At 33.4% G+C, this 24903-nt stretch overlaps 1 protein-coding gene across 3 annotated transcripts; it reads right to left on the bottom strand.

Moving 5' to 3' along the window:
• Window positions 1-1326: 1326 nt before the first annotated feature.
• LOC129228111 (phosphatidylinositol-glycan biosynthesis class F protein-like) lies at window positions 1327-24893 on the bottom strand. Of its 3 annotated transcripts, none has more exons than XM_054862755.1 (4): window positions 24851-24893; window positions 19968-20060; window positions 14148-14270; window positions 1327-1567 (listed from the first exon to the last, which is right to left on the bottom strand). In XM_054862755.1, the coding sequence occupies exons 2-4, from the start codon at window positions 20000-20002 to the stop codon at window positions 1333-1335; spliced, it is 393 nt and encodes a 130-aa protein (XP_054718730.1). In that variant the 5' UTR covers window positions 20003-20060; window positions 24851-24893; the 3' UTR covers window positions 1327-1332. The 3 variants fall into 3 exon arrangements, with proteins under 3 accessions (XP_054718730.1, XP_054718729.1, XP_054718727.1); XM_054862754.1 differs by having other exon boundaries at window positions 24381-24887; XM_054862752.1 differs by having other exon boundaries at window positions 24517-24887.
• Window positions 24894-24903: the final 10 nt, after the last annotated feature.

Raw genomic sequence — 24903 nt, 5'->3', positions numbered from 1 at the left:
ATGCTTACAACTTCACAACTGGGTTTTTCTTTTTTTTTTTTTTGCTCCAGTGGGAGGGGGGGAGAGAACTCCTTAGGGAGTTTTTTGCCAGAAAATCTGTGAAATGGAATGTTTACATTTATTGATAACAATGACTGAACTCTTGGAATTTTAAAGACATCCAAAGACTTTTAAATTTCAATTTTATGTTATGAAATTGCTTTTTTCTACACGTTGAACAGGAATTTCTACACTACTTTTTTTTTCTTTTACTTAAACCTGATTCCTACACATGTGTCACAGTCACATGCAACAACTTTTATTCTCGAGGTAAACTATGCAACGTCAAGCAATGCAGATACTCTCATAAAAGGTTTAATTTTTCTAAAAATAATGAAGCTAATTTTGCAAGGCAACATTTCAAAGAATTACAAATAAATCACTGACCTGTAATCAGCAAAATTTGTATCCGCACAACACTTGTAATCCAAACCGAGAAGATTTAAGAGAACGAGAGCCTGCTCTGTTAATTTATTGACAGTTTGAATGAATCTGTGTTTAAATATTATAGACATCAATGAAACAAAAAATAAATAAAAATTTGAATTTTGACATCTTGAATTCAAATTATGTTTTTCGCAATCACGAATCATGTTTTCAAGTGTGTGTATGTAGGCGTGTGTGTTTGTGTGTGTGTGGGGGGGAGGGGTATGTGTGTTGTGTGTAGGGGTATGTGTGTGTAGGCATGTGTGTTTGTGTCTGTGTGAAGGCATAAGTGTGTGAGTAGTTGTGTGTATGAATGTGTGTGTATGTGGGGGGGGAGGGGGTATGCGTATGAGTGTGTAGGCATATGTGTTGGTGTTTGTGTGCAGGCATGAATGTGTGGGTAGTTGTTTGTATGTGTGTGTGCATGTGTAGGTGTCTGTATGTATTTGTGCGTGTATGTGTGTTGGTGTGTATATGTGTTTGTGTGTATATGTGTGTGTAGGTGTATGTGTGTATAAGTTTGTGTGTATATGTGTAACGTTTGTGTGTATATGTGTGTGCGCGTGTGTAGGTGTATGTGTGTGTGTGTGTATGTGTTTGTGTGTATATTGCGTGCGTGCATGAGTGTGTGTAGTTGTGTATGTATACGTTTGTGTGTAGGACATGGATGCAACCTGGAGTTGGTTTTCGCTATAGGAGCAGCATCGTGAGGAGACGGTCGACGGTGATTATGCAGAGGGTGGCGGTGGGAAAATAAAATCATAGGACATCACAAAACAGTCAAGTGAGAACAATAAGCAATCATGATTGCTCAAAAAAAAAAAAAAAAAACATTTATTTACAAAGACAAATGTGTCCACAAATAATTCACACTGACTTTAACAAAACCTTCTTCTTTTCTCTAAAAAGATTCAGGAGCACCTTGCTTCCAATGAAAAAATGAGCTGCTGATGACCCAAGAGCTGCCCCAATGCAACATGTAATTGGCCACTCTTGCCACGGTCGATCCCAGTCCAATGGAATAGGAATGGCACCAAGCCAAGCTCCAATAATTGACCAGATAATCAGAACATGGAGATGACTTTCATTTGTATTGTCAAACCTAGAAAATCACACATCAGAAACATAAATCAACATCACTTTAATTACATAAAAAGTAGTCGAAAACTTTGTACTGCATAATGAATAAAATGTGACAACGTATATAAAGTACAAATTCAGAATGAAAAAAGGTTAAAAAACCAGCAAACAGCTGTTTCGGCACTCTAAAATACAAGTGCCATCATCTGTGCAATTAAAAACAAAGACAGGTTCAACCCGACTAAAACACAGTCGAGGCGAACATTGGAATGAGAGACGAGTTGTAAAAGATATGAGAGCAGTACCGGAAACGATGACGTCAAGGTTACGTCAGAACTACAGAGGACAGTTGCACTCGGGAGAAAACGTCACGGACAAAACGGTTGAGTGCAACTGTCCTCTGTAGTTCTGACGTAACCTTGACGTCATCGTTTCCAGTACTGCTCTCATATCTTTTACAACTTGTCTCTCATTCCATTGTTCGCCTCGACTGTGTTTTAGTCGGCTTGAACCTGTCTTTGTTTTTAATTGCACAGATGATGGCACTTGTATTTTAGAGTGCCGAAACAGCTGTTTGCTGGTTTTTTAACCTTTTTTCATTCTGAATTTGTACTTTATATACGTTGTCATATTTTATTCATCACTTTAATTAGCTCCTTGTATTAAGTTGGGTTTTTAAAAGGGGTGACTCTATTTGAGCAAAAACTATATTTACTGCAGCTAGGAAAATAAAACTAATTTAAATGGAAAATTACTTTAAAAAATTCGGAAATCAGGAATAAAGTATTAATAAATTTTACATTTAGCCACGTTCATTTTTCAATTAAAAAAAAAACACTCAAGAATTTTGGTTTGTGTGTAAATACATCAATAAATTTCAAGATTTGAAAAGCTTTCAGCATAAAAATAAAAAATAACAATAAAAAAAAGTAGAAGAGAGAGAGAGAGAAAATTTAAACAGGGCTCAAAAGAAGGTTTGACAACCTTTAAGTAAAATCAGAAAAAGGCAGAACAAGTTCAGAATATTGCTTTAATTGCTAATAAGAAAATAGAGTGTACGCACACCGTGAAAATTAGAGATTTTAAATGAATTTTTTTTTTGTTTTGCTTGAGATAGAACACAAAAACACTGCCATTTATATGTCGTGCTTTTATGTCATCCACTTCCCTTCACTGTAAAAAAATTTGTGTAAACTTACTCCATAAAATCGGTAGCAGCTTAGCTACCTCCACTACTCTGGACTAACTTAGCTGATATAACTGGTGTTAAGTTACACATCGCTTGTGAAAGGTTACATCATGGTTGTGCAGTGTTTGTAACTTTATCGCCCCTGGCGAAGTTATTTTCTTAGAACTATTCACGCCAACATATGGCAACCTTTTTTTGTACGATAAGAAAATCACCATTGTAAAACCTGCCATTCTGTCCATTGCAATAAACGCTTACAGTCCACTCACTCGATTGAAGATTCTTGCATCTGAGTACCGCACAATGGTAATGAAACTATAGCATAATGTCTCACTCATTTCTGTGTAAGGTTACACCAGAATTTTCTGTATGCTTACAGAGAAATTGCTTGAAAGGTTGCATATAACTAAAAATTAAGCTTTCATCTGACTTTCACGAATGATGTATCGAGTTCAAGCTTTTAAACAACCAATGTCCACCAATTATCTTTACTAATAACAAAGCTGAAAGTCTCTCTGTCTGGATGTCTGGATCTCTGTGACGCACATAGCGCCTAGACCGTTCGGTCGATTTTCATGAAATTCGGCAAAGTTAGTTTGTAGCATGAGGGTGTGCACCTCGAAGCGATTTTTTGAAAATTCGATGTGGTTCTTTTTCTATTCCAATTTTAAGAAAAAAAATATCATAAGATGGATGAGTAAATTACAAAATTATCATAACGTGGAACTGTAAACATGGGCACAAGCCAATTGGCGAGAAAATTTACCATACATTATTTGTAAATATACAGGCGAACCAAAAGATCTTTTAATTTTTCTATTACGGGCAAAGCCGTGCGGGTACCACTAGTTTTAATATAAAACATTTATTTATTTTAATATACAAACAAGACGTTTTTATCGCACTAAATGAGGAAATAACCCAAGTCAGATTCGAAACCAGAACGCACATTTCACAGTTTTGCAAAGCAAGAGCTTTTACTGTTCCGCTATCAAGGTTGGTTTACGTTTTGCTAATAAAAGTTTACCTGCTCTGCGCCATTTCTGGTCTTTAATGTAAAGGCGCAGAGAACCTGGAATGCAGAATCCGGCAAAATAACTATCTGGTGCATCCCTACTTGAAGGACATCCCGGGATTGAGAAACACTCAACTCTTGGTAGAATGTACAATATTCATCTCACTATTTTTTTAACTAAGAATTCTTTTAGAACATTTTTAGCGGTTCATCGTTTGACGTTGGCTGACAATCATGTTGTTGAAAATTTTTCAACATGATCTCTCCAAAGTCTTTTGACAGTAGATGGACAGGTCCTGCAAATCTAATAAGGAGCATGTATAGAACTTGGTCTTATGGACTCTTAAACTCAAAGAATTCATGGTAAAACTTAAACTATTGTGTCAACTTTTAGATTACATTGTTTTCTGGCAAACATTTAAAAAATAGCTCTCTACCGACACATTGCAAGGAACGCATCTGCAATTAATAAATATGTTACTGTTGAATAACTGACTTTTATTGTCAAAGCTGCAAGTCTGCTATGTTGGAAAATTTTCAACAGCATGATTGTCAGCCAATGCCAAACAATATAAACCAAAGTCTAATTTAAATAAAAGGTAAAATGTATATAACTGCAGTTCAGGGACTCAAATTTCTAAAAATTCACCCTAATATCTCAGTTTTTGTCCAAATATTGCATTTTGACAATGAAAGTAACATACAAATAATTGTCTACAAATAATTGTAGACATCATTATAAACAAAATTTTAAAAGTTCCCAATGAATCCCAATGGAGCTTAACGTTTTATTCTGGGTCAAAGCTCAGAAAATCAATTTTTCACAAATACCTCTTAAATGGTAAGTGTCTTAAAAATAGAGGATACAAATCAAAGTTTGAAAACTATGTAATTATGTACAAACAAGCGAAGATTTAGAGGCTGTGCCTCAGTGGTCTTATCCCCCCTCCACGAAAGGAACAAAATATTACCTAAAACTGCATTTTGATGACATATTTCGTTGACCTTAAAACCCCTATTTATGCCGGAAAATTACTTTGATCTTTTTCTGATAACGAGTCCTTCCAAAACCAGAAGCTGGTTCTGCCCTTGGTATTAAAAAAGTCTAATAATTGTCCCCCCCCCCCCATAAACAGTAACATTCATGAGGTATCGCAGTTTTTGAAACTTGGAAAAAATACTCTTGGCCGGATTTGGAAGTGTGGAGGCCCAGAGGGCAACGAAGGAGTGGAGGCCCCTAATCAGGGTTCATAAAGATCATCATATTTTCGAAAATATCCGATACTTTGATACATTATAGGGGTTTCACCAACTTAAAGGGCTAAATCCTTTCTTTGGTTTAAAAAAAAACGCCCCCATGCAATTAATAGAAAATTATAACAGATTTTTAATGATTAATTCAAAATTCTTTGTTATTAAAAAATGTCAAAAAGGGGAAAAAAACAGGGGAAGCGGGAGAAAATCGATGTGTTCAATAGACATTTTCGTTAAAAAAATTTCCATTCAATTCATTTCGTCAAATAATTTTTAAATTTTTGAGCTCAAGAAGCGAGAAGTTGTAAGGATGACCTGCAAAGTAAACCATTTTTCGGATTTTTTAAAAAACTTACTTTATTTCTCTTTAACTCATAGATACAAATTACAAATTAAATGAAGAAAGAAGAATATGTATTGGCCACTAAAATGATCGATCAAATAAAAAATTAAATGGATACTTGCAATCAGGGCTTTCTTATACATTGATAATAATATGTCTGGGAGATAAAACGTAAAATTTGCTGACCCGTGAAAGTTAGGATATTTCGTAAAAATTTTATTGTGGGGGGGCCCCTTTGTTGTTGAGGTCCCGGGACAGTAACCCCGCCTGCCCTCCCCTAAATCCAGCCCTGAAAATACTGATAGAGAGTGTCATAAGTAAATGGGTCTATAGCATGCATGCAATGAATACTGTATGCGAGGGATTGGAAGATCTTGCTAATGTAAGCATGAACGAAAGATCAGCATGTAGATGCAAGTGATTCACCTGTAAAAAGATATACTGAAGACATTAAAAAACTTTTAGAGTGGTTTTCATCACATGATCCCTTGCCTGCGATTGAAAACATAATTTCAATTTTAAGTGGAGTCATCGGCGATGAAAACATAAACTGTCATAATGCTCGTGAAATTGGAATTCTTTCTATGACTAAAATGTCTAGCCAGACTTTCAACAATATTAAATTGAAACGCGTAGACAAAGTTCTCCCTCTTTTAACTGTCAGCAGCTCTATAAAAGTTCCTGATGAGAAGATACAATTTGATCCTGTATTGCTGTTCCAAAGAATGAGTATTTCTAAGTACAGTAAAACCCCTCTAATGTGGACACTAATCGGACAGTTTTTTTTGTCCTTAATAGAGGGGTGTCTGCAGGACAGGGGTTTAATAATGTTATTTGCCTTAGAATCAGGGAATTAAAAATTGTCCACAGTTGAGGGGTGTCCTGTCCTTTAGGAGGGGTTTTACTATATTTGGACGATGAGCTTGAAGCATTTTTCAAGTATGAATTGGCTCCTTATCTATTATCACTTTTTGATGCAATTGGAATGCCTAAAATACAAAAATCAGCTACTTATGATTGCTTTCAATGTCTAAATGTTGAATTCTATAAAGAAAATACTACTTATATCATCGACGGTGGATATCTTTTACATCGCGTTGTATGGAATCGAGATGAAAAATTCGATGCAATTTTTGAGAAGTACGTTAATTACGTGCATAGACATTTTGGCAACAACGTTACTGTAGTATTCGATGGATATTTTGATCATACTAAGAATATCAAAGTTGTAGAGCAACGTCATCAGATAACTAAAATATCTCCGTCTTCTGATGACCTTTTTAACAAATTTATGACTGCTCCAACAAACCAGCAGCAATTTCTTGCTAACACACATAACAAGTCTCGAATCATTTCAATGCAAACTAATAGCTGCTCATATTTTAGTGAAGCAAGCCAGTTATGACGCTGATGTTCTAATAATTGAAACAGCTTTAGAAAATTTCCACACAAATACAACTACTATTGTTGGTGAAGATGTCAACTTGCTAATACTACGGACTGCAAGGACTCCTACTGACACAATTATTTACTTTTAAAACCTGGTATAACTGGAAAAGAAGCAAAACATCACAAAGTTTAACTTCATATCCTGTATCAAGATCATATCTTATTTTTACATGCAATAACTGGATGCAATACCACGTCAGCGTTTTACAAGCGAGGTAAAACAAAAATATTTAAATTCTTTGGAAAACATCAGGATTTAATTCATTGTGCTGAAGTATTCAAAAATATTAGTTGTTCTTGCGCATAATTCTCGCAAATGGAATTTATTCTTGCTATCCATGGAGCTCCAAAAACAGTCGACTCAATTGACAAGTACAGGTATTTATATTTCGTGAGAAATACACGCCATAATATACCTGTTCAATTACCCTGTCATCCTCCAACAACTGCTGCTGCTTATCAACATTTATGTTGTGTGTAATACTAAGTCCAAGAATGGCAAGGCAATGAGTTAGACCCTGAAAACTGGGGATGGATACTGAAATATAACGTTTTGGAGCCAATTCAGACTCTACTGGTACACGCTCCAGAAAAACTTCTTCATACTATTTTTTGCAATTGCAAGAAGGGATGTAATCAAAATAAATTGTGGCTGCAGAAAAGTCAGATTGTTTTGCTCACAAATATGCAGTAATTGCTTCAGTCAGTCGCGCTCCAATGTTGAATCAAATGCAATCGATGCTGATGAAGATGCCTAACGCACATTTCTGGCGCCCCACGTTGGGCACCAGAAATGTTGGAAAACGAGTAGGGTCAAGTTTAATTCAATGCAAAGAGAACCCAAGCATTATTTTGTAAAAGCTTTTATTACACACATCACAAAAACGACAGCACACACAAGAACACAAGGACAACAGAAAATACAAGAATGGATGACTAAAAGTTGAAGTGGAAGTACATTCTTCCCGCGCTCTAATAGCGCCCTCTATTCCGTAATGGGGGAGATGCAACAATATTGGTGAAAAAGATATAAGTGATCCCCCTCTTTTTCATTCGAGCAATCTTTAGAAGTTCCAGACCAAAGAGGAAGAAGAACTAGATGAACATATCACTGTTCAAGAGTTTGAAGAATAATTAAAACGCATTTTTTAAAAAATAAATAGAAAACTGTATGATAATCAAGAGTTTAGAAAATGATAAAACGCATTTTAAAAAATAAATAGAAATCAATGTGATGATATTTATGTCATTAACTCTACCCTCATTCTGGCCTCATACAGGACTCCTAAATGAAATAGTGGTATTTTGGTTTCAAAATACCCACAAAAGAGATTTTTTTTTTAATTTTTATTCATTTGATCACATGAAGCATATAAGAGACCTTTAAATTAGTGCAAAAATCATCTTTAAATGGCTCCACGGATTGCAATATCTTACTGTCAACAATGAGCTGGAGGTGAAAAACCTCTTAAGGGAGCTACCAGTTTGTTTGGCTCTCATGGCTCCCTTAAGAGGTTTTTCGCCTCCAGCTCATGTGATTCCTATTCTGGGCTGATGAGTGCTAAAAAGGATGAAACTGCAGTCCTCGGATGGAATAACTGAGCTGGTGGTGTATTTTAAGTATTTCTGCCTTCACCCTGGCTTAGGGCGGTATTTTACTACAAAATACCATGCTTTGCCATCAATCTTTGAGTTGAACCACACCATTGCAGTGGTCACTCATCTGGTGTGCTAATTCTACATTAGCTACCAGTTTGTGCGGCTCCCTTAAGAGATTTTTCGCCTCCAGCTCATGTGATTCCTATTCCGGGCTGTTGAGTGCTAAAAAGCACGAAACTGCAGTCCTCGGATGGAATAACTGAGCTGGTGGTGTATTTTAAGTAATAGATGATATTTGCCGGAGAGGAAAAATTAGATGAGCCTCTTAATAGACGTGTTTCTTTTCCTGCAATAAGTTAGTACATTTTTTCATTATTTCTCCTTTATATATTAAGTACTTAAATTTGTGCATTTAAATTTGTTTTAAATGAAAAATATATCCTAAAAAAAGGGAAAATAATGTATATTTGAAAAAAAAAAGTTTTGCTTTTTACGGAGGCATCTTATATTTGTTAAATAAGGGAAACTGTTATACTTGTTTTACCATTTTCACATAATTTGAATCCGAAAGAGTTGAACTTGATAAAAATACTTCTTTTAAACATATCATTATACTTTACAAATGAATATGCACTTCTTTATGATATTAGTTAACGTTTTTGAAATATTTGCCAAGTAAAAAAAGATTTTTTGACCTTTGACCTTGCATAAAATGTTCAGATTGAGTGGAATCGATAGGGATTTTTTATATTTCATCTATAATGATGTATTTAAGGTCTGTACCAATTTTTAGCTTTCTGTGAATCTTTATGACTTTTTATTTATTTTTTTTTTTTTTTGTTTCTTCTGATTTTTGACTTTTTATACAATGTTTAGATCAAGCGGGACTAATTTAAATTTTTTATATCTCATTTATAATGATGTATTTAAGGTCTGTGCCTATTTTTAGTATCATCCGTTTTTTTTCCCCCGATTAAAAAAAAAAATAATAATAATGATTTGGACCTTTGACCTTGAATAAAATTTTTATCTCCACCGAGACCGATGAGGACTTTTTACATTTCACTTATAATGATGTTCTTAAGGTCTGTAGCAATTTTCGGCTCAATGCGAATTTTTCCGAACTCGAATGTCTATTTTGACCAGGCTAGCAATCCTCGACTGGAATGACTGTGCTGGCGGTGTATTTCATGTATTTCTGCCTTAGCCCTTAGGCGGTAACTTACTGAAAATACTATTCCTTGCCTTCAATCTTCGAGTTGAACCGAGCCATTGTTTCGGTCACTCGTCTGGTCAGTGATAATTCTATATTAGCTACCAGTTTGTTTGGCACTCTTGGCTTCCTTAAGATGTTTTCCACCTCCAGCTCAGTTACTGAGAACTGATGAGTGCTAATAAGCACGAAACTGCAGTCCTCGGCTGGAATGACTGTGCTGGTGGTATATTTTAAGAATCTTTGTCAGAAAAATTAGATGTGGATGTGCAAGAGTGCTATAACTTTTGTCAACAAGGCTATGCATCCACATGAATTCCTTAAATCTCTTAACTTCTCAAGACTCATATTCATACTTTTAAAATTAAAGGCAGTATTCTAATAATCTTAAGGTTAAACATACAACTATACGTAGTACAACGTTACATACGCAGGGGTAGAAGTGACTGACTTGTCACATATAGGACATTTTCCACAAAAAATATAGGACAAATATAGGACACATTATATAAATAATTTTGCCATGAAAAAAGAAATAATACATATCATGAGCCATTCCATTTCAGATCAGGCAGGGTCTGTCACATGACCATCACCGATTTTTTTGAAAAAATTACAGTAGTTACAACTAAGGGACATATGAAATATCCCAAAAGGATTTTGCAAGAAAATTTTTTTTTCTTCAGTTACAGCCTATTAAAATTCTGCACAAAATCCGCCATTTTGGAAAAAACCGGCAAAACACTCCATTTGAAATGGACACTATTTCAAAAGTATTTAACCTATTCGAATAATTCTTTTTTCTAAAAATAAAAAAGGACCCATATATCCTCTAGACATCGTTTTTGCAAGTTTAGTTAGGTTTTTTGATAAAGAAAAAAATTCATTTTTGCCGCCAAAAAACTGCATTTTTACCAATTTTATGGTTTTTTTTCTCCATGAAAAAAAGTTTTTTTTACTAAACGGAGATGGCAGTCTAAAGCCCTTATATGATAGTTTCATAATATATTTTATTAGAATCCTTGGATGCATACAGCCTCGGAAATAAAATTTGAAATTTTCAAAATTTTCAAAAATTAGCGATTTTTGAAGTGATTTTACTCAAAAAACCCATTTTTTAAAAATCTAAAAATTGGCTCATTTGAACCCCATATAATGCTTAACAAGTGGATAGACACCGCATCCAGTATTTTTTCCCATAAAATGTTTTATGATTTTTTGAAAGTGACCTTATCGCCCATGGCATGCATGTAAAATAAAAATTTCTAATAATTTCAGTCACTGAAAATCTGCTCATATTAATGGATTAATGCCTAATAGCTACAATGATGGTGCACTTTATCAGCAACAAATAAAATTTTACTGACTTTTAATAATATAGCAACATCAAACCGCTTTTGATGACCCAGTCAATTCGTCTTTTTGTAAGACTCTGTGTGTAGTTTATAGATAGAAGAGCCTTTGGTGATTATATTAATGACTAATTCAGTGGCTCCCAAAAGCATTCGTACACCTTGAAATTTTGTAGTAAAACCAAAATAACGCAAAACTGAATTCGAATATGAAGTCCAATTTTTTTTCACATCATTCCTATGCCATTCTGAATAAAACCCGGCAGTTTTTTTCAAAATATCTGATGACCCAGTCAATTCGCCTTTTTGTGTTTCGTTATATAAATATATTTTTCTGTTGATCAGCGCCTAATTGTTATGGGAGCTGAGCTCCCATACTTCCTTCTTTGTTTTACTCGAATTTTTGTATTTTTGACCGAATTCAGGCCACTTAAGCATTAAAACAAGTTCTGAAGACTATAGGGATCCTGCACTTCTTTTGTTAGAAATTGGATCCCTGGCTATAATAGTCACCTTTAGTGAGATCTGTTTGGTTATCTCAACTTACAACCATGTTCAATTGATTACTTCTCTCATAAAACAGGTGGGCTTTTTAAATTCTTAAACTACAAGTGAGTTTTACGGTTTGAATTTAGTATAAATATTCTTACGTATAAAAGTAATCATACGAGGTAGGATCCAAAAATTATGTGACAACATTCGCCAATGACAACCAAAGCACGAAATTAAAATTAATCGTTTTAAATGCATTGTATTGTTCTTCCCTCTGATGATTTCCCCTGTCATGTAATTGAGTTGAAGAGAATGACTATTGAAAGAGAAAAAATATGATTTGTTGCTGCATATGAAAGTAACGGTGAATGCATAGCTTTGGAGACGAAATAAACCAATATTTATTTTTTAAAAAAAGGAAAGATTTTAACTGTTACTGATAAAGTACATCATTATCATAGCTAGTCATTAATATAATCACCAAAGGCTCTTCTATCTATAAACTACACACAGAGTCTTACAAAAAGACGAATTGACTGGATCATCAAAAGCAGTTTGTTACTGATATATTATTAAAAGTCAGTAAGATTTTAGTTGTTCTTGATAAAGTGCACCGTTTTTGTAACTATTAGGCATTAATATAATCAGATTTTCAGTGACTGAAATTATTAGACATTTTTATTTTACATGCATGCCATGGGCGATAAGGTCACTTTCAAAAAATCATAAAACATTTTATGGGAAAAAATACCGGATGCGGTGTCTATCCACTAGTTAAGCATTATATGGGGTTCAAATGAGCCAATTTTTAGATTTTTAAAAAATGGGTTTTTTCAGTAAAATCACTTCAAAAATCGCTAATTTTTGAAAATTTTCAAAATTTCAAATTTTATTTACGAGGCTGTATGCACTCAAGGATTCTAATAAAATATGTTATGAAACTATCATATAAGGGCTTTAGACTGCCATCTCAGTTTAGTAAAAAAAAACTTTTTTTTCATGGAGAAAAAAAATCATAAAATTGGTAAAAATGCAGTTTTTTGGCGGCAAAAATGAATTTTTTTCTTTATCAAAAAACCTAACTAAACTTTCAAAAACGATGTCTAGAGGATATATGAGTCCTTATTTATTTTTAGAAAAAAGAATTATTCGAATAGGTTAAATACTTTTGAAATAGTATCCATTTCAAATGGAGTGTTTTGCCGGTTTTTTCCAAAATGGCGGATTTTGTGCAGAATTTTAATAGGCTGTAACTGAAGAAAAAAAAATTTTTCTTGCAAAATCCTTTTGGGATAGTTCATATGTACCCTAGTTGTAACTACTGCATTTTTTTCAAAAAAATCGGTGATGGTCATATGACACTTTTCATACCTGCCTGCCTGATTTGAAATGGAATGACTCTCATGTATTATTTAGTTATTCTTATCAATGATCTTGTTTTAAAAAAAAAATCTCAAACAAAATTATACCTTACATCTGAAATGACTTTCCTGTAGTTGAAAGAATAATTTTTGAAAAAATAGTGTACTTTATAGACTAAATAACTAAACAAAATGTGAACCAAGATAATTTTTATTTTTTCTTCCTCATTCATGACCCAAGTACTAATTCCACTGTTCTTTGATTTTATATCTAAACTGAACCCTTTACCACTTGTATTGAGAACAAACAGAGCTTGAGAAGTATCCTTCAGATGTTTTTCAAAGTTTTCTTTATGCTTGAATGTTTTAGCATGCTGCCTCAATTGCGAAAATCCACAATTGCTTATGGGCACTGAACAGTTGCAAAAATGGCAAAAAGCGGTAAAATCATCTTTTTCTTTATGCACCATGCATCAAAATTTGTAGAATTAATGTCCTCCTGGTTCAACAACTCCACAGGGAATTTTGTTAAGCGATGCGATTTCAACATTATAATTCCACTTATTACAACAAACTACATTTTAACATCATAAGGAACTAACATGCCACGATCCCAAAATTCCACAAAAAGAAAAGATTGCAAAAAGAAAATTAGAACACTCTGATAAGAAAATGCACTGAACACAAAAATATACCAACGAAAACCATGATGGAAAACAAAACAAACGGCTGTTGCCCGCCAAAAGCAAAATTCAAAAAACCAACTTCAGCCTTAGTTCTTGAAATTCCGCCCACTATACATTGACGTCACATTGCTGTAGCTAATGAGAGAAGGTGCCTGTTGCAGAATTTAGTCAGTTGAGCTTTTTAATCTGAAATTCTTTTGGGCACGTACTTGTAGCAAAAAATCCGATGTTAGAAAGTTTATTTACTGTTCTTTTTAAAAGATATATAGGGTAAAAAATGGGAATATAGGAAATATACGACGTTTTTGAAAAATATAGGACGATTTTGATGCTTTTTTTTTGAAAATATAGGAAATATAGGATATATAGGACTACTTCGACCTCTGCATACGGGAAGATTGCATTGTTCAGTGCCAATTATATTGTTCAGGAAATGAGATGAATCAATTTGTTTCAAAACCTCATAAAAACAAAAACAAAACAAAAATGTTTCATACTATACCATGATGTTTTAAAATAAAAAGTAACTGCATAATACCATTTTAAGATAGACAATTTTTCAACCCCAACAAGGTCGGGATGGACCGCTAGTAACATTATAAATTTCATAATTTTTACCGCTTAAAACAGACACAAAATTGAAACTTACTTATTATCCTGAATTATACGAAACACTGATGAAATATTGTCGGTCATGTAAAAATGCCATATTAATGGATAAACAGTTAACAATGTCATCAAACAGCTAAAATACAAGGTTGATGTATATGACCTGTGAAAAGACATAAATTAAAAACATTTCATACAAAAAATGACACAGATGAATCCATTAAACAGAAACACAAAATAAATGAATAAAATAAATAGAAACAAAATTAAAAATAAATGAATAAACTAAATTAAACTGTCATAGGGTAACTTTGATCTATAGCTTCTCTATTAGCAACAGCCCCACTTAAACTTTCAAAGTGTTATTGTATCCATTGACACAAAACTGAAGAAAAACTCCATAAGCATCGTTTAGTTATTAAAAAATTATTTAAAATTATATGGATAAAACCATTTTAAATGGGTTTTTAACCTGGTTCAAAGTTATTCTGCCACTGAGGGTAATTTTGAACAAAGGGAGAAAAGTACTGTAAAATCATTTATTTTTATAAAAGAAGTGCAATTTTGAACTAATTTTTTCTTTTTTAAATACTGTCAAATAGGGTAAATTTGCCATACATGGAGTGATTTGCCCACTTTTCAACTGTTATTTTGTATCATTTCTTAAGCTTGGCAGCAAACATAAGTGTCAAAACTTTCATACAATGCAGTTCTTCTATCTAAAGGGAGAAAAAGTTCTCAAGCTTCAGAAATCATGAAAATTTTGAAAAGTGGGCAAATTCACCCATATGTGCCAAAGTCACCCCGGGTTGACGGCATAGCTAGATAATCTAAGCCCACGCATTCACGCCCTGAGCGGATACATTTGTTGTAGATATGTGCATTGACTGAAAATTATTTATAATAATCCATATTTAACACTGATTATCTTCAAAATTTGAAGATAAATTAATGAAAAATGTTCATTATTGCTTTTACGAATACATGTTTGAAAGCAAAAGACATTTTCTTGCTAAACATTTTACCTACCCACTGCATGTTGATTTTCGTTCCACTGCAGATAGTTTTGAGCTATGAGCCGAGATACTTTATATCTTTATCTTACTGTGGTTGACATTAAATACCATGAAACTTTGGTAACTTAACATGCAGATAATGCGACAACTGGTAACTCGACATTTATGTTTTTGAGGGTTTGCCCAATGCTAATTTTGATGGGTGAAAACCTGCCTAACTTGACACACATTCGCAGGATGTCCTATACTCATATAAGTCGACATCCAATTGCTATTCTAGTCCAATTTTTGCTACCAACTTTCTTTTTTTATATTGACCTTTCTCAGAATTTAATGTTATAGTTTCTTAGTCAATCAATCCTTTTTTGGAAAGCTCTTTTAGCGAATTCCATCTTTTATCCAGGGGAGCAAGCCAGCACGCTCTGTGCTTTTAGTGCAATTCTAAAAGACTAGGAATGGGTGGGATAAAGATACCCAGGGGGAACTGATGTGATATACCACGCCCTTGGCGACTTTTTCCTGTTGGCGCCAAGAAAGCGTCGCCAAGAAAACGATGTATGACAACATATGTCATACATCGTTTTTAGCGATGCTTTTTTTAGCGCCAACAGGAAAAAATCAGATTAAAAAAACATGATCAAAGCACTTCAGAACACAATATATATGAAAACAACAGAAAACCACAACAAAAAACATCACGAATATACGCTTCAAAAATACCAGAAACTAGAAAGGTTTTGTACACAAAGAACAATAACTAGAAAGTATTTAAAATGCTTAAATTAACAAATTACTTTAACAGTTCACCAATGAAATATGTGCCAATAGAAATAAAAGCTATTTTCCAACATGCATTTCATCGAACAAAAACTTTTCTCATACTCTGTTAAAAAAGAGCAAAGCGATTCAAATCGCGATGTTTAAAGCGGAAAACATCCCCAAAATCCATAACTATTTCAGCCAAAAAAGCGCTTAGTTATTCAAATTTCGATGTATGAAAAGTAGAAATGTCTCAACAAAACATCCTAAACATAAACAATAAAAAAATACCATACATTTATTTGCTATATAGACATACTCTCAAAATACCTATCATATTTTACATAAAATAACACCTTTATATTTTTATAAAATGCTGGAGTCAACTTTTTTTCAGAAATTCAGTACCTAAAGGAGGCATGTTAATAGAATATGTCTAAATAATTCGTGGGATCGATAAGAATGAACTTTTAGAACAAAATAACCGTACTATTTTTGTAAAATTAATTTACATACAGTAAAAATAAAGTTAAAAACTACAAAAACCCCTCAAGGATTTGTAAAAAACAAAGAATTTCGGAAATGAGAGTTTTTTTTGAATTCTAAAATAAAGAACTTATCTTTTTATGGTATAAATCCTCACACTCAGTCCAAGACAAAACATCATATGACAATGGCACGTTACAGATACACACCACGTTGGAGTTAACTTTTAATTAACGTTCAAGTTTGAAGAAACTGGCATTTTCTAATGTTTTTACTTCAAAACACAACTACTGAATCTAAACTAACACAAAATAAGCTTTCCTGTAAGGTATATTGCACGAAACAACACGTATCTCTCCTGCGTAAAACCGAGTAAACAACCCACGTAAACAAGTTCGAACAAGATTGCCTTCGCGTTGCCAAACACAGGTTAGTTTCACCAGGGATGCCATGCTTAAAAAATTATCGCCTCATTGGCGAAAAAAATATTTCAATTTTGTGCAAAAAATCGGATGTCGCCAAATGGGGGGGTATATCACATCTGTACCTACCCAAGGGAGTCCTCTACAGAAAGAATGCACCATGATACATGTCTTTCAAATAAGTGTGAGTAGGACTTTTTATCTTTAACAGACCTGACTGACAGGAAGTTTTTATCTCTTTTCAAAAAATATGGAACAGAAACTCTTCAGGAATTAAAATTATGGAATCTCAAATGAAATGGTGAAACGTTTTCATGTTTTTTCAGGGAATCCAGTTATCGAGACTCCACAGTATTTAAAAACTCCTTTTTTTACCATGTGCATATTTTTATTAACTTGGTTTGATGTATGTCTGCTTGGGTGGAACCTTGGAACTCAACTGTCACCCACTTCCTGGTCCACTCTCTTCATCAATGGTAGATTAAAATTGCAATTTTTAGACATTGGTTTCGAAAAATTTCCAGAGGAGAACCCACAAATACACTCCCTCCTTCTTGTAACTTCAAAGAGGGATTAAATTTGTGTCGTTAAGGTTCCAATTTCGGAATTTTTTTCTAGGACCAAATTACAAAACAAATTCGGGGGCAGACCTCCGAATTTCTCTTTGAATTTGAAGTCACTAAAGAAAGTCTAAAATTGAGCTTTGAAGGCTTTATCAGTTCCAACGGAGGAAACCTACGAACTCATTCTCTCTTCATTAAGTCATTCAAAGATATCATGAAATAGCGTTTTTGAAATGATTCAACTTTGCAAAAATTTTCGGGAGAGAATCTCAGCACAATTTCCCCTCAGTTTGCTAAAAATGTCCTAAATTGACCTTTTTAAGACATTGGCCTTCAGCTTTAAAAAAATTTTTGCCCCCGCACTTATAATATCCAACTGGCCAAAACTGTATTGCATAAAAGCACACTAATAAGTGTACGCATACAGTTTGTAGGCATAATATTGCACATTTTAATGCATGATTAGAAGAAATAGGATGTTTATCTAAGATAATTGAAATAAATTTTAAAACTGATTAATTGATTAAATTGCAACTATTCTTATACATATTAACCTCAAAAAATTGTTCACAACAAAGACAAGAGACTCGTTTATTAGGAATATGAAACAGCCTACAATAGAAACTAATAGCTATTCTTCCCAAAACTTGTAACTTGTATTCAAAGTATTAAAAAATAAATAATATACTTTGATTAAATTTGAAATTCATTTTCTGCGCATTAAACTTTGAAACAAGTATATATTGTGCTATTTGCACTGTTCGAAACATATTTTAAAAAACATTATCACATACTTTTCCTACGATGTGACTAACCTTTTGGGACATACAATCATTTATAACTTGCATAGGGTGTGAAATTGTTTACTTAAATAGTGAATAGAAGGGGCGGATTTACAGTCTATTCAAGGGGGTGGCGGTTGAAAACTGTAAAAGCCATTTTCCTCCTCTCAAACCCGTCAAATTGGAGGGGGATGCAGGGAATCAATCGTCCCCCCAATTTATCCAAGTCGTTTTTAACCAGTTTGATCCATGGTTAAAACCACCACTGGCCCAAACTCTGACAAGTCTGGATAAGGGCGGTAGCATCAAGTTACTGCCTGATCTCAAAAACTGGGGCAAGAGTGAATCCTGGGTACACTCATGCCACTGAGCGTTTATTAAGAAAAAAATAAATGGAGGTGCAGGGAGCTAGTGTTAACATAGACTAATAATAAGAGTAGACCGAGCTTTCCCAGACTTGCTGATGAAGAAATTGGTTCATGGATGCATCATGTGACTGGTGGGAGGCTTGGCCAAAACTTTGGCAGCATGGTTGCTAGATGGCAATATTATCTATAGTTTGGCACTCGACATCTATTTTAAGAAGTAATGTGTTTTCATTTTAATTTTTTTAAAGGTCCAGAGATTGAACTGTTTTTCTTTTAGTTATGCATTATTTTGACATTAATAATTAGTTTTTGATCACAGTTTTCAGTAACTTTTATTTCGTTTGGAACTGCTACGTCAGCGTTGGTGTGAACATAATGGCGTAAACGTTTTGCATTAACGCAAAAATGTACTAATCGGTATACTAAATTGAAATTGTGGGTAAAAATCTTATCGTTTGCCGATTCTTTTTGGGCGCCTGCATCTTTAATTGCTTAGAGAGTTATTGAAATTGAGTAAAGAAAATGCACAGTACTATCTAAATGAAAAACTCACCATATTAACAAAAGAATTTACAACTTAGAATAACAAATTTACAAATCGGAATGCGTAAAAGATCATTCTTCCACCAGTCACCTGGTTTGGTTTATGAGCAGCAAAAGGGTTGCCATAGCTCGGTCTATTCTTATTATTAGTCTATGAGTGTTAAATAAATCATCTGAATTGAAATATTGTTGGATTGTTCGCTCGCCTTCCCTCCAAAAATTTACGATGCGGTCCTTGAGCAAAAAAGGTTGGAGAGCCCTGCTTTAGAAACCACTTTTCTTTACTAATAATAAAGCTCAAAGTCTCTCTGTCTTGATATCTGTAGGATGTCTGTGATGCGCATAGCACCTAGACTGTTCGGCCGATTTTCATGAAATTTGGCACAAAGTTAGTTTGTAGCATGAAGGTGTGCACCTCAAAGCGATTTTTTCGAAAATTTGATTTTGTTCTTTTTCTATGTCAATTTTAAGAACATTTTCTGGAGCAAAATTATCATAAGATTTACGAGTAAATTACGAAATTATCATGATGTGGAATGGGAGAGCGGATAAACATAGCCAATTGGCAAGAAATTCGTCACCCATTATTTGTAAATATACAGGCTAACAGAATGACCTTTTCATTTTCAACTACAGGCAAAGCTGTGCGGGTACCTCTAGTTCCATATAAAATTATACAACATCAATGATGGTGTTTTTGGTTGATAAGAGATAATGAATTTAAAACTACCACTATTACCTTCCAGCTAATATTTTAAAATAAGTGCGAACTATTTGTAATCTTTTTACAAATGTGTAAGTTATCTTGATTTCATAAGGTCCTCAATTTCATTAAAATTGTCTTTATACATATATGAAGCACAACAGATATGAAATGCAGAAATAGATACTATATAATTCATAAATGGAAAATATACTTACTCAAAAACAGGGGCTCCAAAAAATACACATATCATGTAGTACAGAAACACACTTGGTACAAAAAAAAGCAGTTGAAATAAAAACAGATGATTCCTGAAATATATATTTAAAATAAAAATAACGCAAACGTTGTAAATTTTTTTTTAAGTCATTTGCACAGTAGTACTGAATTTCGGGGTGTAAGCAGTATGATGCTTACAAGAAAAAAAGAGAGATTAATCTACAGTAAACATCGCTTAATGTGATCACGGTTAATGTTATCATTCGCTTAATGTTATCAGAATCACGAAGTCCTGGAACTATTGGATATTAACATTTGCTAAAAAAGATCGGATATTGTGATCAGTGTCTTTGTTTATTGTTATCACTTTTTCATAAACTTTGAATTTTTCCCTCATTTTGTTCCTCAATCAACAGAAATATAAAGGCAAACACTGACAAGTAGCTTCCGGGAAAATACTTTTCCTTCTTACCAGTATAACAGAAGAATTTTTTTCCCTGACCAACAATGCAAAAAAAATCCAATCTAAACGGTCAAGCATTTTAGCCATGGAGAAAAAGTGCAATGATTTAACAATTTAATTTTTACGGATTTAAAACACTTAAACACTTTTAAACTTTGACAAATTAATCATGATGAGTCAAAGCAGTACAACTAAAAATTTATCAGCCATTACTTCGTAAGTTACAAAGAAAAAAAAATCGTCACGAGATTGAAAACCAAGTGAAGCTAAATGAAAATTTAAACAACTAGCAAAACCTTGCTGGAAAAGATGGTTAACTTGAATCTGCTTTGAAACTGGTTTACGAATGTCGGAGAAAAGGATGCGCGCGTAAACGGTTCGTTAATCAAGAAAAAACTTTACTTTAAAAACTTTTTTCTTGCTTTTAAAATGGGCAAAAAAGACTTAGCAGCATCGAACAGATGCTTAAATCCATGGAAAAAAGAACTATTCCATTCTGCTAATGAATAGTTTTAAACTGCGTTTAATTGAGTCATTGTAATTTCCATTTGCAGTTGCAAAAAAAAATGCTTACTGAATAGAAAAAATCTTCATTTTGTGCGTCATGTATTCTTTTCGACTATTGTTATCAATCGGTTATTGTTATCAAATTGAATTTGTCCCAAAGTAATCACGTTAAGCGGTGCCTACTGTAATTCATTTAAAATACGAGATAATTTCCGTTGAAGTAGATACAATGGCCGCTCAGCGCATACAATGATTTTTTTCTGCTGCTTACCACATTTTAGAGAACATAAACTACTTTAGAAAGGAGAAAAACAAAATGCATTGAACTTTCATAAAATGATTGAAAATGTGTCCCAATTTTTAATCTTGTTAGTGAAAAGGTTTTAATTTTGAAATCGCAAGTTTCAACACGGATTAGTTTTTACTATTTTTTTTAATGCTAATAGTTGCTTTTAATTGAATCAAAAGCAACAAAATTCTTCTTTTAAAATTTTTGTTGCATTATTTCACATGCATTTTTCTTTAACAAACTACTTTCCAAGCAATCAACAGTGCAAACAATTTATGGATTCAGAATTCGATGTTTCCTGCATTTTTAAGTCAAGTTTTTACTGTAATTAAAGACTTTATGAATTTGACCTTTCCCAAAACAAAATATTTGAATTGCCATTGCTCTAACACATTGATTTTTCCCCACATATCAACGGGAAAAAAAAAGTATTTGGACTTTTCCTAGCAGGATAAGTTTCAGCAAAATATCTTACACTGAAGCAATCAAATTACTTTCGAATTCTTAAACATCTTGTGATGAGCATTCAGGGCCGGCTCTAGTAGTTTTGCCGCCCTAGGCGATATTGACAAGTGCTGCCCCCCTCCCTGCTTGAATAATAGTAATAATAATATACAATGATAATATCTTAATAAAATAAAATAATAGTAAAGTGCTTAAAACTAAAGTGAGTTTCTAGTTTCCAACTGGTTTTTTGTATGTCCAAGCACTGGTACACTTTAAATTATCTTTTTTAACATTAAAGTGCGCATCTTATGGCACTGAAACAAAGACTTTTAATCCACGCAATTTGATACATCGAAAATTAAATTGAATTTCTCGTTAAATTCCAAACTATGTTTTGCATATCCAAACACTGGTACACGCTTCAAATTTTTATTATTATTTTTAGCATTGGAGCAGTGAATCTTATGGCACTGAAACAGATACTCACTTAGAATGAAAAAAAAAATGTTTGAATTTTGAAATTTGCCACCCCTAAAATCTGCCGCTCTAGGTGCCCGCCTACCCAGGGTAGGCAAAAACCCGGGTTTTTTTAAAAAATCCCATGGACCCAGGGTTTTTTAAATGAAACCCAAAAAAAAAAACCAACTAAAGTTGGGTTTTTTAAAAGAAATGTGGGTTTTTTTGTCTTTTTTTAGGGAAAATGTGGGGGTACTTGTAGCATATTGTAGCATAAGTGTATAGACAAAGTGCAAAAATAGTCTTCAGGTAAAAAAAGCTGGAAAACTAGTTAAAATTCAGCATATTCTGAAGAAAAGTATAAAAGACTACAAAACCCCAAGAATGGTGAAGTTTCAGATTTTTTTTAGTTTTCATTATTACCAACAGTTAAGGCAAAGTTACTTCTTGAGTGATAAAATCTATTGTTCGTTTTTAATTACTACTTTTTTTTTTTTTTGCATTTTACTTTATTGTATATCATTTTGTTATGCAAAACTACTGTAGAACCTCAAGTAGTTTAAATCAGTTTTTACTGAATTCCAGCTTAATCAACACGTTTCTTTGAATTGAATGTTGCCTGTTTTTCTACTTCTGTGTACAGAGTAAGAAATATTAAACTTTTTCGAAGATAATGAAAATACTGTACATCCTGTTCTGTTTTCTGTTGACCGTTTGAAAAACCTGTTAATTTCTAAAAATATACCTTGTGTTTATTCGAGATTTGTGACGTGTTGGTTTGCAGAAAATAATTCACCTGAAAGCCTTTTAACTAGAGTAGTTTCCTCTGTACAATCTACAAATATTGAGAAAATCAGACGAGACAGGACTCAGTCAAGATAATTTGAGTTATTTACTGACCAGTTAAAGAAAAAAGTTAAATATATTTATTTAATTCATTTTTTGTGTTCATTGTCTGTGATGAAGAACAAATAAAAAAGAAATTTAAATTATGAAAGTATTTTAATTAATTTTTTTTTTAAACTTCTCAGAAAATTTAAAAAAACCCAAAAGTGGGCTAAATAATGGGTTTTTTCAAAAAAACCCATTGGGTCCAATTCGGCCAACCCTGCGCCTACCCCAGGAGCTGGGCTTGTGAGCATCCTTAGGGGTATGTTGTTGCGTGTCTAATGACGTGCAGAGTGTGAAAGGTTTAGATGCCCCTCCAAAAGTCTTGATAACAAGATCTGCTAATTCTGGAGCCCGATAGCTGTACAGGATTTCAATTGGTGGTGCTCCAAGTTGGAAGAGGGAGCGAATAATGGCCTGACAATTAAAAACATGATCAGGGGTGAGTTGTAAATGATGTGAATACGAGAAACTGATAATCGAAAGTTAACGATTGACGTTTCAGAAGTTTGCACATGCTTCTTGTACTGATATCAGCAAGTTTATTTGATGAATTTTTCTATCAAAAACTCCTCGGAAGATCATACTCATTCATCTGCAGAAATTGGATGCAAAAGTTGAACTTTCTTCGCGTGGCTTTAATTCTACTATGTTGTACAATGAAAGTTGTAACAACGTATACCCTCAGAGGGGCTCCGATGGAAGGTCACTGTTATCTTCCAAATTGTGGGTCCCTTACTCGGCAAATTGTGTCAAACGATTAGGAAATATTATCATTATTCGGCAAATTTGGAATTCTATTCGACAAATTGAGAATTTATGCTCTAAGTTCGGGACGCACCTGCTTGCACTGACAGCTTTCTTTAATTCATTTAATTTACGTAATGTGTCAGATAAGTACGCTGCGATTTGCATACAAAACTATCGAATCAACTTTTGCAAATGAAATAAATGCTCATTCAAACAAACAAAAAATAACAAAAAACAAAAAAATGCTTGACCAACATTTTTCCAGACTTGACTTTTCTAAACGATAAACATCGATACATAATAAAATTACGATACAATACCTATTGGAAATAGGTATTGTATCGTAAATTGTAGCGCAAAACTGTAGAGGTGGGTTAAACTGACACATCTCATTTTTGCTTAATATGTGCTATCTGATGAAACGAACATCAATTTATTGAAGTAATTGTAATCACAACTGAAGTAGTTGGTAATATCTTCATGGCTTCTAATGAATAGTGGTATAAAGGAGCCAAAATTGTCTTATTGAAGCTCAAAAAGGGTTCATGGTCATTCAGTACTACTAACAGTGCACAAATCGTATTAAGAGAAATCTAGAGGGAGGAAACCTACCATACCGGATTTTGTGTGCTCTCTCCCAATCCTCATCGAAAGGTCGAAACAGTAACTAGCTAGTTCATAAACACATTGATATGTATGGTGAGGTTTTAAATGATCTCGAGAAAAAACAAATCACAAATCGAAATACCTTTCTTTCTACTTTTTTCAAGGAATAACGATCAGATTTTGCCTCATCTGAACCAATGAGTGACGATGGAAATGAAAATAAAAATTGTCTTTTGTTGATAATATTGATATTAAAACATGATAAAGTACATGTAAGAAGGACGTAACAAAATGCATTAAGAAAGCTCCTTAAAATGAACAATGGATAAACGCTAAACATTAAACCTAATACAAGGTTAAAAAACCCGTAACGCCAGGAATGAATAATTTTTTTACTGTGGCTCATTTTCTAAGCATTCGAATACATAACCTTCCAATTTATTTCCAAAAATCGAAGTTCTTTTAACCAAACTCACGATTCTAATATCAATTTCTTTTTGTTTACAGTTTACACTTCCATCACAACAAC

This window comes from Uloborus diversus, chromosome 8 (genome assembly GCF_026930045.1).
Source record: "Uloborus diversus isolate 005 chromosome 8, Udiv.v.3.1, whole genome shotgun sequence".
Lineage (NCBI taxonomy): Eukaryota > Metazoa > Arthropoda > Arachnida > Araneae > Uloboridae > Uloborus > Uloborus diversus.
Note: the sequence above shows the minus strand (reverse complement) of the source record. Positions and strands in the feature narration are given on the sequence as shown.